General features: G+C 47.3%; 1 protein-coding gene across 1 annotated transcript; it reads left to right on the forward strand.

Moving 5' to 3' along the window:
• Positions 1 to 1,971: 1,971 nt before the first annotated feature.
• LOC118091473 (sulfotransferase 6B1-like) lies at positions 1,972 to 16,835 on the forward strand. The gene is made up of 6 exons (XM_035128515.3): positions 1,972 to 2,241; positions 5,195 to 5,379; positions 7,406 to 7,532; positions 11,107 to 11,201; positions 12,801 to 12,984; positions 16,576 to 16,835. Exons 1-6 carry the CDS (start codon positions 2,097 to 2,099, stop codon positions 16,692 to 16,694), a joined length of 855 nt encoding a protein of 284 aa, XP_034984406.2. The 5' UTR covers positions 1,972 to 2,096; the 3' UTR covers positions 16,695 to 16,835.
• Positions 16,836 to 17,772: the final 937 nt, after the last annotated feature.

Here is a 17,772-nt window from a genome sequence, read left to right on the forward strand (position 1 = left end):
TGCCATTCTCACAAGAGAGGTGTTCACGGCGAGTTCTGCCACTTCTTTTTCTAGAGAAATAGCACCGCTTAAAAGGTTGTGCTTCAAACTCTCCAAGTGTCCCTATTTTTCAGGGATAGTCCTGAATTTACAGAAGCCGCCCCGGTTTCTAATTTGATCCCAGAATGCCCCGCTTTTCCTTAAAAAGGTAAAGGGACCCCTGACCATTAGGTCCAGTCGTGACCGACTCTGGGGTTGCGCGCTCATCTCGCATTATTGGCCGAGGGAGCCAGCGTATAGCTTCCAGGTCATGTGGCCAGTATGACAAAGCCGCTTCTGGCAAACCAGAGCAGCACATGGAAACGCCGTTTACCTTCCCGCTGTAGCGGTTCCTATTTATCTACTTGCATTTTGACGTGCTTTCGAACTGCTAGGTTGGCAGGAGCTGGGACCAAGCAACGGGAGCTCACCCCGTCACAGGGATTCGAACCGCCAACCTTCCGATCAGCAAGCCCTAGGCTCAGTGGTTTAACCACAGCGCCACCTGGGTCCCTCCGCTTTTCCTTAGGACATCCCTATTTTCATTGGAGAAGTGTTGTAGGTAGGAAGTCCCTATGGAGTTATCCGACCCCCGAACCATCTGAGGCAGCCCTGTATAGGGGAGCTTTAAAATGTTTTGTGTTTTATTATGTTTATATACAGTGGTACCTCGGTTTATGAACACAATTGGTTCCGGAAGTCTGTTCATAAACTGAAGCGTTCATAAATTGAAGCGAACTTTCCCATTGAAAGAAATGGAAAGTGGATTAATCTGTTCCAGACGGTCCGCGCAGTACTTAAACTGAAGCGTTCATAAACTGAAGCGAACTTTCCCATTGAAAGTAATGGAAAGTGGATTAATCCGTTCCAGACGGGTCCACGGAGTACTCAACCTGAAGCGTACTTAACCCGAAGCATGGGTGTAATTGGTTCCGGAAGTCTGTTCATAAACTGAAGCGTTCATAAACTGAAGCAGACTTTCCCATTGAAAGTAATGGAAAGTGAATTAATCCGTTCCAGATGGGTCCGCGGCGTTCGTAAACCGAAAATTCATAAACCGAGGTGTTCATAAACCGAGTTTCCACTGTATATATATTGGAAGCTGCCCAGAGTAGTTGGGGCAACTCAGTCAGATGGGCGGAATAATAATAATAATAATAATAATAATAATAATAATAATAATAATAATAGTAGTAGTAGTAGTAGTAGTAGTAGTAGAATAGGACATCCTTCTTTTCATCGGAGAAAAGTTGGGGGGTAGGCCCCTATTCTCGCTGACTAGGGATGGGCAAAATCGGCAGTTTCAGTTATCTATGCTTTATTCGTTTCATTGAGATTTGCCCTCATTGCTATCATGGGCAGCAAATACATCCTTTGAACTTAGGAAAATGCCTTGTATTGACTCAGTTGGGTCCATCTAGCTCCATACTGTCTACACTGACCGGCAGCATCTCTCCAGGCTTGCAGATGCTGGGGGTTGAGCCTGGGACCTGCCTACCAAAAGCAGGTGCTGTGCCACCCTGCAGGAGAGTGTGCTTGCCACTGCGTACCGCGAATTCTCCAACTTCATTTCCTCCTTCAAGATTTACTGTGACAGGAGAGAACACAGTGTATTTCTACAGAGCTATGGTGCTATTAAGGACACACACACACACACACACACACACACTCATTAGCAATTCATTAACCTCTTGAGACAACACGCCACTCACACTGAGAGCCCCATTTGTTAATGAGTGCACCGCAATCATTTGTGTAATTACAATCCTGGTTATTTTCCACTGTTGCGTTTTCGCTCATTTATGTGCCAGAAGCCAAGTTCCAGTGAACCAGATTCGCCCCCCGGAATTGCTGTTTATCTGGATAACCTTTCTGTTGCTTTGCATTTATTGTAATCCATAAAGATAAGCCCCCAAATGCCTCTTCGAGATGTTACAAAGTGCATAAATGGGTCTTTTCCTGCTCCTGCCTTGCTCAGTCGCTGCTAATAATCGCCCAGCTGGCCAGAGGTTTCCTCCTCTCCTTGTTTGGGAAGAAGCGTCCAGTTCGACTGAGACCTCCCCAAGACGGCCTTACAGATGTCGTCGCGCAGTGAAGACGATCTCATGCACACGTTCAATGGCATCACTTTCACCATCAGGACTTCGCCCGAGCTCTTAAAATCTCTGGGCTCGTTTGACGCGAGAGAAGATGACATCCTTTTGGTTTCGTACCCAAAGTCCGGTAAAGTCTCGCTTGATTTGGAATGGGGAAAGGGCTCCTAATCTACATCTTCTTATTCCAGGCTTAGTTAACTAGAACAAGAAATTCTGCCAGAACTATGGAAGAAATTATGCGTGAACGAGAGAAAGAGAGAGGCGGAGAAGATAAAATACACAGCACATGAGGAAAAAGGGATGGGGAGGGAGGAGGAAAAATGCAGGTTGTTGCATCTGTTCTTGAGGTTACAGTTCTTATAATATAGTCCCGTATAGTTCTGTCTACAGGAATGCTGGGTGTCTTTGAGAGTAGCCCCCCTATGTCCCAATCAGATCTGGTTTTTGATGACTCATGGTGGGATCACAAGAGCAATAGGGCTGGTAGTTAATCTGGAAAGTATAGTTGGCATTGAATCTGCATTTGTTGTGAACCCTCAAGGAAAGGGTTGTTTAAAATAACTTGACTAATCTCCCCCACCCCAACCCCTGGCATGACTGGATTAGTCAGCTGGAAGACTGAATTGCATAGTAAGTTGCAATTAATCAACTCAGACATTAATGGGCCGCTTTAAGGACTCATGAGTTAATCGTGCAAGTCATTGGCCTTGCTTGTCAATTGTCGGAAGCAATTAACAGTGTATGAGATCAAACTTTGTTCCTAGAGTCAATCAATGACTCCATGATGACAATGCTCTACTTCCACTGGGTCAGAGACACAATGCTTTCTCAGTTTCTGAGCATTGCTGGTGCAGAGAGTGCTGTTGCGCTCAGGAGTTGCTATTATTATTATTATTATTATTATTATTATTATTATTATTGGCTTCCCATAAGTAGCTCACTAGCCACTGTGAGAACAGGATGCTAGATAAGATGGGCTAAAAGAGTGTTCCCCAAACTTGGGCCTCCAGTTGGTTTTGGACTACAATTCCCATCATCCCTGACCACTGGTCCTGCTAGCTAGGGATGATGGGAGTTGTAGTCCAAAACAGCTGGAGACCCAAGTTTGGGAAACACTGGGCAAAAGCATAACATGCTAAAGGCCAGGTAGAATAATTGATGGCAATATATATGTTCATTCTTCTTTTAGTCCTGAAGTAGTCTTAGAGGTAGGGGACCCAGGTGGCGCTGTGGTTAAACCACTGAGCCTAGGGCTTGCCGATCAGAAGGTCGGCGGTTCGAATCCCTGTGACGGAGTGAGCTCCCGTTGCTCGGTCCCAGCTCCTGCCAACCTAGCAGTTCGAAAGCACGTCAAAGTGCAAGTAGATAAATAGGAACCGCTACAGCAAGAAGGTAAATGATGCTTCCGTGTGCTGCTCTGGTTTGCCAGAAGCGGCTTTGTCATGCTGGCCACATGACCTGGAAGCTATACGCCAGCTCCCTCGGCCAATAATGCGAGATGAGCGCGCAACCCCAGAGTCGGTCACAACTGGACCTAATAGTCAGGAGTCCCTTTACCTTTACCTTAGTCTTGGAGGTGCAGGAACAGCCTTTAAAAGATTCGGCAAAGCAAGTTTGCATGAGTACACCAACCATGAGGTGCAGTGAGGCCTCGGGGTGGCAGGTTCCCAAGGATAGGCCCTGCTCACTGAGGACGCAAGATGCATTGCCTGCCTTGAGCAGCAGAAGCCCTCTGCCCCCCACTCGCCCTGCTGCCTCTGCTTGTGAGATTTCAGCGAGATCTTGCGTGAGATCTTGCGAGATTTCTCACGATATCCTGCCAGAAGCTGGTGCCGTCGCCACGCCACACAGCTAAGAGAGGCACGGGGGGGTGGGTGGGTGCTGTGAGGCTTAAAAATGGCAAATTGATGTGGAGAACTGAACTCAAAAGAGTGGAAAAATGAGAAACGGATAGAAATTGAAAGTGACAGACCTACCTCTCCCTAGCTAGTACTGAGCTATTGAAAGTGACTTGCAAGGTTCCTTTTGTACAGTGATTTTGAGGAATGCTCTTCTCCTGCCCCAAGGGGGGGTTTAGGAACCATATCCCTTCCCAGTTAGGACAGGATGAGCTCCCACTGTCGGTAAATGTACAAGGGAGCCCTTTAAAAACTAAAGAGCCTGCAAAACCTTGCTTCTTTCTCTTGTGAGCAAATTCCAGCATTCAGGATTTTTCTTCTTCTCTTCTTCAGAAATGAAATTGACAAGACCCAAAGTTTCTAGTCAATCAAACCCATCTTTTGACTTCGGGGTGGGGGGTGGGGAGCAGTGACTGCGATGGTATTCTCTGCTCTTCAAGCACGTTTGTTGGGGGACATCAGCTTCATTGCTCTTTAGAGAGGAGCATCTTCAAAATAAGCTTGCTAATGTTACTAGGGGACCCAGGTGGCGCTGTGGTTAAACCACTGAGCCTAGGGCTTGCTGATCAGAAGGTCGGCTGTTCGAATCCCTGTGACGGGGTGAGCTCTCGTTGCTTGGTCCCAGCTCCTGCCAACCTAGCAGTTCGAAAGCACGTCAAAATGCAAGTAGATAAATAGGAACCGCTACAGCGGGAAAGCACGTCAAAATGCAAGTAGATAAATAGGAACCGCTACGTCAAAATGCAAGTAGATAAATAGGAACCGCTACAGCGGGAAAGCACGTCAAAATGCAAGTAGATAAATAGGAACCGCTACAGCGGGAAGGTAAACGGCGTTTCCATGTGCTGCTCTGGTTCGCCAGAAGCGGCTTTTTTATGCTGGCCACATGACCTGGAAGCTTATACGCCGGCTCCCTCGGCCAATAATGCGAGATGAGCGCGCAACCCCAGAGTTGGTCACGACTGGACCTAATGGTCAGGGGTCCCTTTACCTTTTTTAATGTTACTAGTCCTCAATCTGCCTGCCAGGAGGCAAATATTTCTTATTCTTGGCAATTAGACTGTTTATGGTCCTCCTGTGTAAATAACCTCCGCAACCCAGTTTATCAAGCAATACATATTCAACACTTTGCCAGTATTTGTTCATGCGTTTTTCCTCCCCTCCCCCCTTACTCTCCCGCAGGCACTCACTGGCTTGCTGAGATCCTCATGCACCTCTATGCACCCAGAGTGTCTTTAACATCCCCGATTGAATTTGGAGATCTTTCCAAACTGGACCAACTGGACCGTCTTTCAGGCAAGAGAATCATTCCAACCCATCTGGATGGCAACATGCTGCCGCCCACTTTTACACTCAAGCAATGTAAGGTGAGATATGGGCAGGGTATTATTTCAGGCACTGGGGAGGAGATAAAAAAAAAAGGTTCCCAATGAGCCTCCCAATGAAATCTGGCAGGCAGCCCTGGTTATGCAGCTAGGTACGCATCTTGATCTCAAAATGATATTTTTACAAGCCTCCCCAATCTCTGCCAAGCAGTGCATGAGATTGCTCAGGTCTCGACCCTCAACCAGGGTCTGTGTCTCTTGAAGGAAGAAATAAGGCACAGCAGAATCTGCAATATTGTTGAAATATGGTTTATTAAAACCTATTTACAACTTGAATGCAGATGAAGGGAGTGCAGAGCTTACAGCAGGAGCAGTTTGTCCTTCCTCGCCCCCTGGCATTGCATTCAGAGCCATCCCACAAGACGCCTCTGCTTCTCGCCTCCACAGCACCCCATTGAATTCTGCCCCTTTCCTTCCCAGCATACCATGAGCTTTCAAAAAGGACAACTTTTCCTGTGACATCATGCCCCTGTCGCCTTGGCCACCTGCCAATTCTCCTGTTTCTTTCCACTCCTGGGGGTGGGGGTGGGGAGATTGCCAGTGCACTGGTGCACTGCCAGTGGTCCTTAATGGCTCGATACAGTTGTACCTTGGAAGTTGAACAGAATCCCTTCCGGAAGTCCGTTTGACTTCCGAAACCAAATTGCGGCTTCCGATTGGCTGCGGGAAGCCCCTGCAGCCAATCAGAAGCCGCGGAAGCCCTGTCGGATTTACGGGTTCCAAAAGAACATTCGCAAACCAGAACAATCACTGCCGGGTTTGCAGCATTCAGGAGCCAAAACGTTTGACTCGCAAGGCGTTAGGCTTCCGAGGTACGACTATGCTTGGTTCCTCATTGTTCCTTAATGGCTCTGCACTCAGGAACCCGGCCAGGCTGGTTTGCATAAGCTATTTTTTGGTCTGGCACAGTTCTGCAGCTTGCACTTTCCCTTCGTATCCCAAATATTATCTAAATACTACGGTTTTTAGTTTCTAATATTTGCTAACAGACTCTGGAACCCTAGCTGTAACAATATGTTAACAGAAAACCTTGGGTGGTATTCAAACTAAGTTTTACTCAGGGTAGACCCACTGAAATGAATGATGGCGGGGGGGCTGGATAGATGATTTTCAGGATCCCTTCCAACTCTACAATTCAATGAATTGATGATTCTGTGCTCAGGACTAAGGGCTCAGCCATACTTCATTTTGTGTTCCAATTTGTAGCCGCAGGCCTGTGCTTTCCAGTTTTTAAAGTGAGGTCATTCTGCTTTCCTTGGGAAAACCTGTTGTTTACTGCTGAATCGGAACAAACATACATCCACAAAAAACCTGATTGACGTTTGTTCCGATTCAGCGATAAACAGTAGCTTTCCTTGGTGGGACGAAAAACACTTGGACCTGTTGCTGAGAAGCATTCGCCTGCACGCACAACTTTTGGAGCAAAAGGAAGTCTGGATGAACCCTTTGCTACGATCAATAGTTTCAACAGATCTGCTTTGAATAAAACTCATCTCTGCTGTGATTTGGGTGGGAAGACAGTCGCTCAGTGGTAGAATTCACACTTTGCCTTGCAGGAAGTCCCAAGATCATTTGCTGGCAGCTCCAAGTCTCCAAAACTCACCGCTAGTCAGTATAGCCTTTGGCAACTTGGTGCTCTCCCAAATGTTCTGGACTATAACTCCCATCAGCCCCTGCCAGTATGGTCATTGATAGGGGATGATGGGACTTGTAGTCCAACAACACAAGGTTGGGGTGTGTGTAGAGATCATATTGAGCACTAGCTGGTGACTGATGCACATTGAGATCAATATGGCAGGTGCTAGGGAGACCAGGAATTGGTGACTCCATAGTTAATGTTAGGCAGATCTACCCCCTGACTGGTTGTAAGAAGGCAGGCAGGTGGGGCTTTGAGGGGGTGGGGGCGATGCCCCATTCACTCTAACTGAGCAGCTCCGCTTTGCCCTGACTTGGTAATAGAACACCTTCCGATATCACTGCCTTATTAACGTGTTGTCTTCGTTTGTAGGCTATCTACATTATCAGAAACCCCAAAGACATCGCAGTTTCCATGTATCATTATTACAGAGACAACCCAAACCTTCCCACCATCGATTCCTGGCCTGTTTTCCTGGATATGTTCTTAAGAGGAGACGGTAAGAAGACTGAATAGCACACTTCCTCTCTCTTGCCTTGCAAATTCTAGTGTGTAGTGACAACCCCCAAGTGAAAATAATATGAATTTCCCCTCCGTGGTGGCTGGCTGCGTTGCTGCAAATGAGAGAGGAAGTTAAATGCTTCCGAAGACCAGTTGCTGGAAACCTCAGGAGGATCGAGCGCTCTTGTGTTCAGATCCTGCTTACTGGTTTCCCACAGGTGAGAACAGGATGCTAGACCAGGTGGGCCATTGGCCTGATCCAGGAGGTGTTCCTTGTGCTCCTGTTTTCCCAAGAGATCATCACCTGGATTATTGGCTTCGGTTTCCTGCTTGCTCCCCAGAAGCTCCATGTCCTAAGAGGGTTTTTGGACTTGTATATGTAGAAACCCCCTACCTTAGGTGGGCAATTTTAGAATGTCAGATCCAAGTTCTGAAGACTAAAAGGCAGACACTTTGATTGCAGCTGCATTAACCCTCGGCTGAGGTCAAGGGCACGGGGCCCTTGTTCCTGTTATCAAAACATTGGTCACAAACATTGGTTACTGCATGGCTGTAAAAAAATAAGCTCCCACAAAGCTGGAGATCCAAAGATCAACCGAGCAACAAATTGAATTGGTGTCATTAACAAAGGAACGCAAATTGACGCTGTGATTTGTAGTATAAAGGATCAAAATAGTAATTTGAAGTGTGACTTGAGATTCCTTCCTTCCTTCTCGTACCTTTGGTGTCCGTGGACTTGACTTGGCTTAAAAGTGAACAAAGCTGGATAAGACAACCGGTCCATTTAAGGCAGAGTTGGGGAATGTTTGTTTTTATTTATTAAATTCTTATGTTGCCCTTCACCCGAAGATCGCAGGGCAGTTTACAATATAAAAATAAATACATGCCATAAGAACAGAAACAATAGCACCCCTGCCCACAATATTATTATTACTATAGATGCTGCTGAACTCCAGTTCACATCAGCACCAGCCAATGGTAAGGGATGATGGGAGTTGTAGTCCAATTGCATCTGGAAGGCTGCCGGTTCCATATTCTTGCTTGAAGGACTGGTAATTGGTTCACAGCAACAGAGAAAGTGTGAAGGGGGGTGGGAATCTATGACCCTAGATGTTGCTGTGCTACGATTTCAATCTGGCCCAGACAGTATGGATAATGGGCCTTGTAGTCCAACAACATCTGCAGGGTGACATATTTTTATTTTTATCTGTCTCTCCTCTCTGGTGGATTGAGTGAACCCAATGGTCAGTGCTCTGAGTCATTGTAAGAATTTTTTTTGCACTACTTCCTCCTTTCCCCCCCCCCACTGCTCGGGCAAATAATAATAATAATAATAATAATAATAATAATAATAATAATAATAATAATAATGGTCAAGACGGCAGTTTCTGCAAGTGCTGTAGAGGGGAAGTCAAGGGCAGATGGGGCTCATCAACCTGGGAAGAGAACTCATCTAGGAGAAGGAAATTCTGACTCCAAACATCCACTGCCTTGTGGAATATCTTCAGAAGATAAAGCTAGGTAAGGAGTATAAACTCTACACAAATCCAGAGCAGAGTCCCTAAGAAGGTTGGATGTATGCCTTGTACGCCTCCTTCCGACAACTCCTGCAGCCAAGCTGGTGCCAAACGTCTTGCTCTGCTTTCCTTTGAATCACATCAGCAAGGTCGAGAGGGGAGTCTTGTCGTCTGGGTATCCCAAGACCTCCATACACACTGACAAGGCTTGCGCCCCAGGAAGGTCACTTTGGTGCTGCTAAAGCAGCAATTTGGTAAGCAGCAATTTGGTAAAAGCTGGTAAAATGCAGGCTAGACAATGCTACCATTCAGTGGATTTGTAACTGGCTGACTGACCGAACCCAAAGGGTGCTCATCAATGGCTCCTTCTCATCCTGGAGAATAGTGACTAGTGGGGAGCCACAGGGTTCTGTCTTGGGCCCAGTCTTATTCAACATCTTTATCAATGACTTGGATAAAGGCTTGAGGGCATCCTGAGCAAGTTTGCAGATGACACCAAATTGGGAGGGGTGGCTATTACCCCAGAGGACAGGATCACACTTCAAAATGACCTTAACAGATTAGACAACTGGGCCAAAGCAAACAAGATGAATTTTAACAAGGAGAAATGTAAAGTACTACACTTGGGCAAGAAAAATGAAAGGCACAAATACAGGATGGGAGACACCTGGCTTGAGAGCAGTACATGTGAAAAGGATCTAGGAGTCTTGGTAGACCACAAACTTGACATGAGTCAACAGTGTGGTGCAGCAGCTAAAAAAGCCAATGCAATTCTGGGATGCATCAATAGGAGTATAGCATCTAGATGATGATCAAGGGAAGTAATAGTACCACTGTATTCTGCTCTGGTCAGACCTCACCTGGAGTACTGTATTCAAGAAGGATACTGACAAGCTGGAACGTGTCCAGAAGAGGGCAACCAAATGGTCAAAGGCCTGGAAACGATGCCTTATGAGGAACGGCTTAGGGAGCTGGGTATGTATAGCCTTGAGGAGAGAAGGTTAAGGGGTGATATGATAGCCATGTTCAAATTTATAAAAGGATGTCGTATAGAAGAGGGAGAAAGGTTGTTTTCTGCTGCTCCAGAGAAGCGGACACAGAGCAATGGATTCAAGCTACAAGAAAGAAGATTCCACCTAAACATTAGGGAGAACTTCCTGACAGTAAGAGCTGTTCGGCAGTGGAATTTGCTGCCAAGGAGTGTGGTGGAGTCTCCTTCTTTGGAGGTCTTTAAGCAGAGGCTTGACAGGCATATGTCAAGGAATGCTTTGATGGTGTTTCCTGCTTGGCAGGGGGTTGGACTGGATGGCCCTTGCGGTCTCTTCCAACTCTATGGTTCTATGATTCTATGAATTTGACTTCACCCTCAGAGGTTCACTCCATTGTTTCTCAAGACAAACAGATGCCAGCAGCCTGAAGGAAGCTGAAATTTGACTGTGGCTATACATAATCTTTAGGAGGGCCTATCTTTCGCTTGTATGAGAATTTCACTCTATGCTTCTGGCTGTGCAGAGTTCATGGAAATTTATGTATTTATTTTTGTTACATTTACACACAACCTTTCCTCCAAGGAGCGCAAGGTGTTGGACATTTTTCTCCCCTGCCCCATTTTATGCTCACAACAGCCCTGTGAGGTAGGTTATATAGAAATAACAAAAACCGTGAAAGCACTAAATCATATATATATGCAACCGGAGGGGATGGAATGCATATCACATATGAAAATGTCTCCGAAGAGGCGGATAAGGCTCAAAAAATGCAACGTTCACTGTGCAAAAAGTCCAATGTAATAAGGTGCTAAAGTCTCTCAGGCGTCCTTGTCTGTCCTCCAACGGGTGGCTAGCTTGTGTTATCCCCGTTTGACTGGTACAGTTTCTTCAAGGGACGGACTTCATCAACATGTTCATACACTAAAACTTAACAAGGCTGAAACGCTCACAACCCTCAACGGTTCCTGGTTTGTTGCTGTGAGATAAGTTAGGCTGCGTGGGGGATTTGAACGCTGGTCCAGCAAATGCCTCCAGTAATAACCTCATTTTTGCTCTCCCTTCCTAGTTGTCTGCGGATCCTGGTTTGATCACGTCTTAAGCTGGGAGAAACACACCGATGACAAAAACACTCTGTTCTTGTTCTACGAAGATATGAAACAGGTAAAACTAAAATTTGCTTTTTTCCCCAAGTAGGAAGAGAGAAGCAAGACAAATCTAAACTAAGCAAACTCATAAATTCTCGTGAAAGTTAAATTTATGATGCTCAAGTAGCAAACAGTTAAAAGACATTTATCCCACCTTTCCTCCAAAAAAATCAGAGTAGCATATGTGATCCTCCCTCTATTTTGACCTGAATTGGGAGCAGGTGGCGCTGTGGTCTAAACCACTGAGCCTCTTGGGCTTGCTGATCAGAAGGTGGGCGGTTCGAATCCCCACGACAGAGTGAGCTCCCATTGCTCTGCCCCAGCTCCTGCCAACCTAGCAGTTCAAAAGCACGCTAGTGCAAGTAGATAAATAGGTACCGCTGCAGCGGGAAGGTAAACGGCATTTCTGTGTGTTCTGGTTTCTGTCACGGTGTTCTGTTGTGCCATAAGCGGTTTAGTCATGTTGGCCACACGACCTGGAAAACTGTCAGCGGACAAACACCGGCTCCCTCGGCCTGGAAGCAAGATGAGCGCCGCATCCCATAGTCACCTTTGACTGGACTTAACCATCCAGGGGGCCTTTACCTTTATGTTACTTTGACCTGAACAACAACCTTGCGAGGTATGTTAGCCCCAAAGGTTACCCAGTGAGTTTTGTGGCCGAGTAGGAATTTGAACCCAGGTGTTGTTGTTGTTTAGTCGTTTAGTCGTGTCCGACTCTTCGTGACCCCATGGACCATAGCACGCCAGGCACTCCTGTCTTCCACTGCCTCCCGTAGTTTGGTCAAACTCATGTTCGTAGCTTCGAGAACACTGTCCAACCATCGAGAACACTGTCCAACCATCTTGTCCTCTGTCGTCCCCTTCTCCTAGTGCCCTCAATCTTTCCCAACATCAGGGTCTTTTCCAAGGATTCTTCTCTTCTCACGAGGTGGCCAAAGTATTGGAGCCTCAGCTTCACGATCTGTCCTTCCAGGGAGCACTCAGGGCTGATTTCCTTAAGAATGGATAGGTTTGATCTTCTAGCAGTCCATGGGACTCTCAAGAGTCTCCTCCAGCACCTGAACCCAGGTGTCCTTTATTAAATGTCAACATGGCATCCCGAGAAGTAATAAATGTGGAATGTTAAGTTGTTCCCCCACTCATATGTCCTTGCAAGGTAGCGCTTGTGTTAATGCGGAGCTTGGGCGATTCAGTACCAGAAAGGGAAGGTTTTGTTCTGCTCATCTTCATTTAGGCATGACAACCAAGAAGTAGCTGGTAATTCTATAGAGTGGAAGTGAGAAATCTGTGGTCCTCCAGATATTATTGGATCCCCAGCTCCCTTTATTTCTCAGTCAGCTTGGCCAATGCACAGGGATGGTGTGAACTGTATTCTAAGCAAAATCCAGAGGGCTGCAACTTCTCCATCCCTGGTTCATTGGATTACTGCCTTGGGTCCTTCCATGATTCAGGTGCAAAATCATGCCTGCTTCAAAAACACAAACCCATAGCCCTGCCCAGTCTTTGCCGAAAAACACAAAAAAGGCTACAATTTTGTGTGCTCCCCATTCACTTCAGTGGAGCAGGCGCCCACAGCAGCTCACCCCCCTCCTCTGCCGTCCGTGTCTCCCAGGACCTCCCAAAGGTTGTGAAGAAAGTCAGTGCTTTCCTGGCACTCAACACCAGTGAGAGCAGGATCCACGAGATTTGCAAGAAGTCCTCGTTCAGCGAGATGAAAACCAACACAGAGAAGGAGAACGATCCGAACCACACGGTCTGCGCGCTCACGTCCAACCGGAAGCTGGTGTTCCGAAAAGGTAAGGGGAGGCGGAGGAGGGACGAGTGAAACTGGTCCATTTCTGCTTCTGCCACTTTCTCATTTCTCCAGCCTGAAGTTTAGGCCAATTCATTGCTGCTGCGTTCGTTTGCATTTAACAAACAAACAAACAAACATCCTCATGGAAACCAGCAATTTAGTGCATGTTTCTCATAAATAGCCATGTTTCCAAACAATTTTCCTTTCACAGTGCCCTATGGAGCACTAGAATGACCAACTGGCGGGATGCTATAGACCAGGGGTGGCAAACTCCCAAGAGACTGCGATCTACTCACAGAGTTAAAAACTGGCAGTGATCTACCCCCTTTTGGGGGGTTCAGGTCAAAGTTGTTGAACTTTTTTTAGGAAGGAGGAAGGTCCATTTTGGGGGGGGGGGTTTCGGGTCAAACTTGTTGAGTTTTTTCAGGGAAGAGATAAATAATAATAATAATAATAATAATAATAATAATAATAATAATAATTTATTATTTATACCCCGCCCATCTGGCCGGGTTCCCCCAGCCACTCTGGGCGGCTTCCAAACAAACAGAAATTCTAAAATACAGAAATCCATCAAACATTAAAAGCTTCCCTAAACAGGGCTGCCTTGAGATGCCTTCTAAAGGTCTGGTAATTGTTCTCTTTGACCTCTAGTGGGAGGGCATTCCACAGGGTGGGTGCCACTACCGAGAAGGCCCTCTGCCTGGTTCCCTGTAACTTGGCTTCTCGTAATGAGGGAACCGCCAGAAGGCCCTCGGAGCTGGACCTCAGTGTCCGGGCAGAACGATGGGGGTGGAGACGCTCCTTCAGGTATACCGGACCGAGGCTGTTTAGGGCTTTAAAGGTCAACACCAACACTTTGAATTGTGCTCGGAAACGTACTGGGAGCCAATGTAGGTCTTTTAGGACCGGTGTTATGTGATCTCGGCGGCCGCTCCCAGTCACCAGTCTAGCTGCCGCATTCTGGATTAGTTGTAGTTTCCGGGTCACCTTCAAAGGTAGCCCCACGTAGAGCGCATTGCAGTAGTCCAAGCGAGAGATAACTAGAGCATGCACCACTCTGGAGAGACAGTCACTGGGCAGGTAAGGACTCAGCCTGCGTACCAGATGGAGCTGATAAACAGCTGCCCTGGACACGGAGTTGACCTGTGCCTCCATGGACAGCTGTGAGTCTAAAATGACTCCCAGGCTGCGCACCTGGTCTTTCAGGGGCACAGTTACCCCATTCAGGACCAGGGAGTCCTCCACACCCGCCCGCCTCCTGTCCCCCACAAACAGTACTTCTGTCTTGTCAGGATTCAATCTCAATCTGTTAGCCGCCATCCATCCTCCAACCGCCTCCAAGCACTCACACAGGACCTTCACCGCCTTCACTGGTTCTGATTTAAAAGAGAGGTAGAGCTGGGTATCATCAGCATATTGATGGACACCCAGCCCAAACCCCCTGATGATCTCTCCCAGCGGTTGCATATAGATGTTAAAAAGCATGGGGGAGAGGACAGAACCCTGAGGCACCCCACAAGTGAGCGCCCAGGGGTCTGAACACTCATCCCCCACCACCACTTTCTGAACACGGCCCAGGAGGAAGGAGCGGAACCACTGCATGACAGTGCCCCCAGCTCCCAAGCCCTCTAGACGGTCCAGAAGGATGTTATGGTCGATGGTGTCAAAAGCCGCTGAGAGATCCAGCAGAACAAGGAAACAGCTCTTACCTTTGTCCCTAGCCCGCCGGAGATCATCGACCAGTGCGACCAAGGCAGTTTCAGTCCCATGATGAGGCCTGAATCCTGACTGGAAGGGATCCAAATGGTCCGCTTCTTCCAGGCGTGCCTGGAGTTGTTCCGCAACCACTCGCTCAATCACCTTGCCCAAGAATGGAAGATTTGAGACTGGGCGATAGTTGGCCATATTGGCCGGATCTAAAGATGGTTTTTTAAGAAGCGGTTTAATAACCGCCTCTTTCAGCGGGTCTGGGAAGGCTCCCTCATGGAGAGAAGCATTTACCAACCCGCGAAGCCCATCGCCCAGCCCTTCCTGGCTAGCTTTTATAAGCCAGGATGGGCAAGGATCAAGGAGACAGGTGGTTGGTTTCATTCGTCTAAGCAGCCTGTCCACATCCTCGGAGGTAACAGATTGAAATTGATCCCACAAAACTTGACTAGACAGGACTCTAGCACTCCCCCGCCCCGGCCCTGCTCCCACGGTGGAGTCTACCTCTTCCCGAATCTGAGCGACTTTATCTGCAAAAAACTTTGCAAAATCATTGCAGGAGATGGTGTGGCCCGTACTGGGCCCGGATGGAGCAGGTGGTTCCGCTAAATTGCGAACCACCTGGAAGAGTCTCCTGCTGCTGTTTTCTGCAGATGCGATGGAGACGGTGAAGAAGGTCCTCTTCGCCGTCGCCATTGCCACTTGGTAGGCTCGAAGTTGAGCTCTAGCCCGTGTCCGGTCTGATTCAAAATGAGTTTTCCGCCACCGGCGCTCTAGCCGTCTCAACGACTGTTTCATTGCCCTCAGCGCCGGGGAAAACCACGGGGCTGTCCGGGCTCCATGCAATCTGAGAGGGCGCTTCGGAGCCAGACAGTCAATAGCGCTGGTTAACTCCGCATTCCAGCGGGCCACCAGGGAATCAGCTGAAAGGCCATCGACATGGGATAAAACATCCCCTACCACTCTTTGGAAGCCAATTGGATCCATTAAGTAGCGGGGGCGGACCATCATGTTGAGCTTTTTTTAGGGGAGCCACATTTGTTCAGCTTCTTTGAGAGGAGCCAATGATCTACCAGTGGTCTACCGCAGACATCTAGTGATCTACCGGTAGATCACGATCTACCTGTTGGACATGCCTGCTTATAGACAGAATCCTCCGTTTACTCCCAGGGGCTGAGCTTTCCAGGTGAACGAGGACTCCACCCCCCCTTATCTCCCTTATCTTAATTTCCCTGCTTCTCTCCCGCTTGCCAACACTCCTTTAATCCACCCAGCCGTATTGCAGGACAAAGTGTCTGGGTTTATCTGAAACCAAACAGAGGCCAGACACAGCGAAGAAAACAAGTTAATACGCAGGGTACATTGTGAACAGGTGAAAGGGTTGACAGGAAACCTCAGCTGGAGTGGGTAGAGGGGAAGCCTTTAACGTAGGACGCCACGAGTTCAATCCCAGGTGAAGTTTGCTCCGGCAACATGGCTGGGATGGCAAGAGCCTTGGGGGCTGTGGAGGGTAGTCAGCACTGAGCACAATGAACCAGTGAGCAAAAAAAACACCCCATATGATGTTTAGAGTTGAGAAGGACCTGGAAGACATCTAGCTCAACTCACTGCTTAATGTAAGATCTGCAAGGCTGCATCAACCCAATCTGTACAGGGATTGGTTGGGAAAAGAGAGGAATGGTGAGAGGGACCAGCCAGGGAACCCCCAAGGGAAAAAGGCTCAGAGCCAGGGGGTTGGTGGTGGGACGACATTGGGTGGTCAGAGGGAGAAGACTGGGAGGAGGGCGAGCCATTGGAAGCTGAAGAGGCAACAGGGTGTAGTGAGCAGTCAGAATCTGCGACGGAGCGCAGCTTTAATTTTTTCCCATTGCTCATTCTCTAGGTGCCGTCGGCGACTGGAAAAACCATTTCACTCCCAAACAGAACCGGATGTTCGAAGAGACATTTAACAAGAAAATGAAATTTAGCGAAGTGGCAAAACATCTTGTCTACGAGTTCTGATTGTGACGGCAAGCAGCCACCAGCTGGCAACTGTATGGAAACATTTTTTTGGGGGGGGGGCTCTGTATATATTTTAAAAGGCTTGTATTCTCCAGATTTCGGGAGGATAGAGGAAAACGGAAAGCGTAAATGTGGGAACGGCGACAAAATGTTGCGTAGTTTATCTGTCCATAATCTTAAGCCTCTCCACCCCATTTCACTTACCCCCATTTTCTGTTTTCTCCTCCTCCCTCCAAATAAGTCTGTCCCCACTTGATCATTGGGGGTCTTGTTCCTTCTGTTTTTACAACGCTGCAAATGTTTGGCTTTGGTATCACCTGCTAATATTGCCTTCTTGTGTATTGGTAGTGGCAGTGTAGAGGTCAGAGTGCTGGACTCTGACCCGGGGAGACCAGGGCTCAAATCCCCACTTAGCCATAAAGGAGACCTACTGCAAACGAGTCTGTCAAGCATGGAACTGGCCACTTAAGAGGCTAAAATGAAAGCCACAGCACAAGGAGAAATTGTTCGGCCCTGGCAGGCATTGACAAATTCCGGGGGCGGGGGGGGGGAGGGCACTTTCCCATAATGTCAAGTTTGCAGAACTAGATAGACATGTTTTGCTAATGATAAGATTGGAAAACGTTTATTGAATATATGGGGGAAATTGTGTACACTTGAAAACATTGGCAGCATTAAGATAAATTCAACAGTGTAAACGAAACAAACAAACAAAAAATTCCTTCCAGCAGCACCTTAGTGACCAACTAAGTTTGTCATTGGTATGAGCTTTCGTGTGCATGCACACTTCTTCACACACGAAAGCTAATACCAATGACAAACTTAGTTGGTCTCTAAGGTGCTACTGGAAGGAATTTTTTGTTTGTTTCGACTACGTCAGACCAACACGGCTACCTACCTGTCAACAGTGTAAGTAAATTTTGATGGATGCAATGGAATACTGAATGGTTTGTTTTTGTAAAATACGCAGGGATTTATGATATGCAAAATGAATCATGGAAAGAGAAGAAGGGAAGTCCTTGGTATTTTAAGGAAGTTTAAATGAGTATTTTAAACTGTAAAACAGAAAATTTAATAA

The sequence above is a fragment of the Zootoca vivipara genome, chromosome 9, assembly GCF_965207765.1.
Source record: "Zootoca vivipara chromosome 9, rZooViv2.hap1.1, whole genome shotgun sequence".
In the NCBI taxonomy this organism is placed as follows: Eukaryota; Metazoa; Chordata; class Lepidosauria; order Squamata; family Lacertidae; genus Zootoca; species Zootoca vivipara.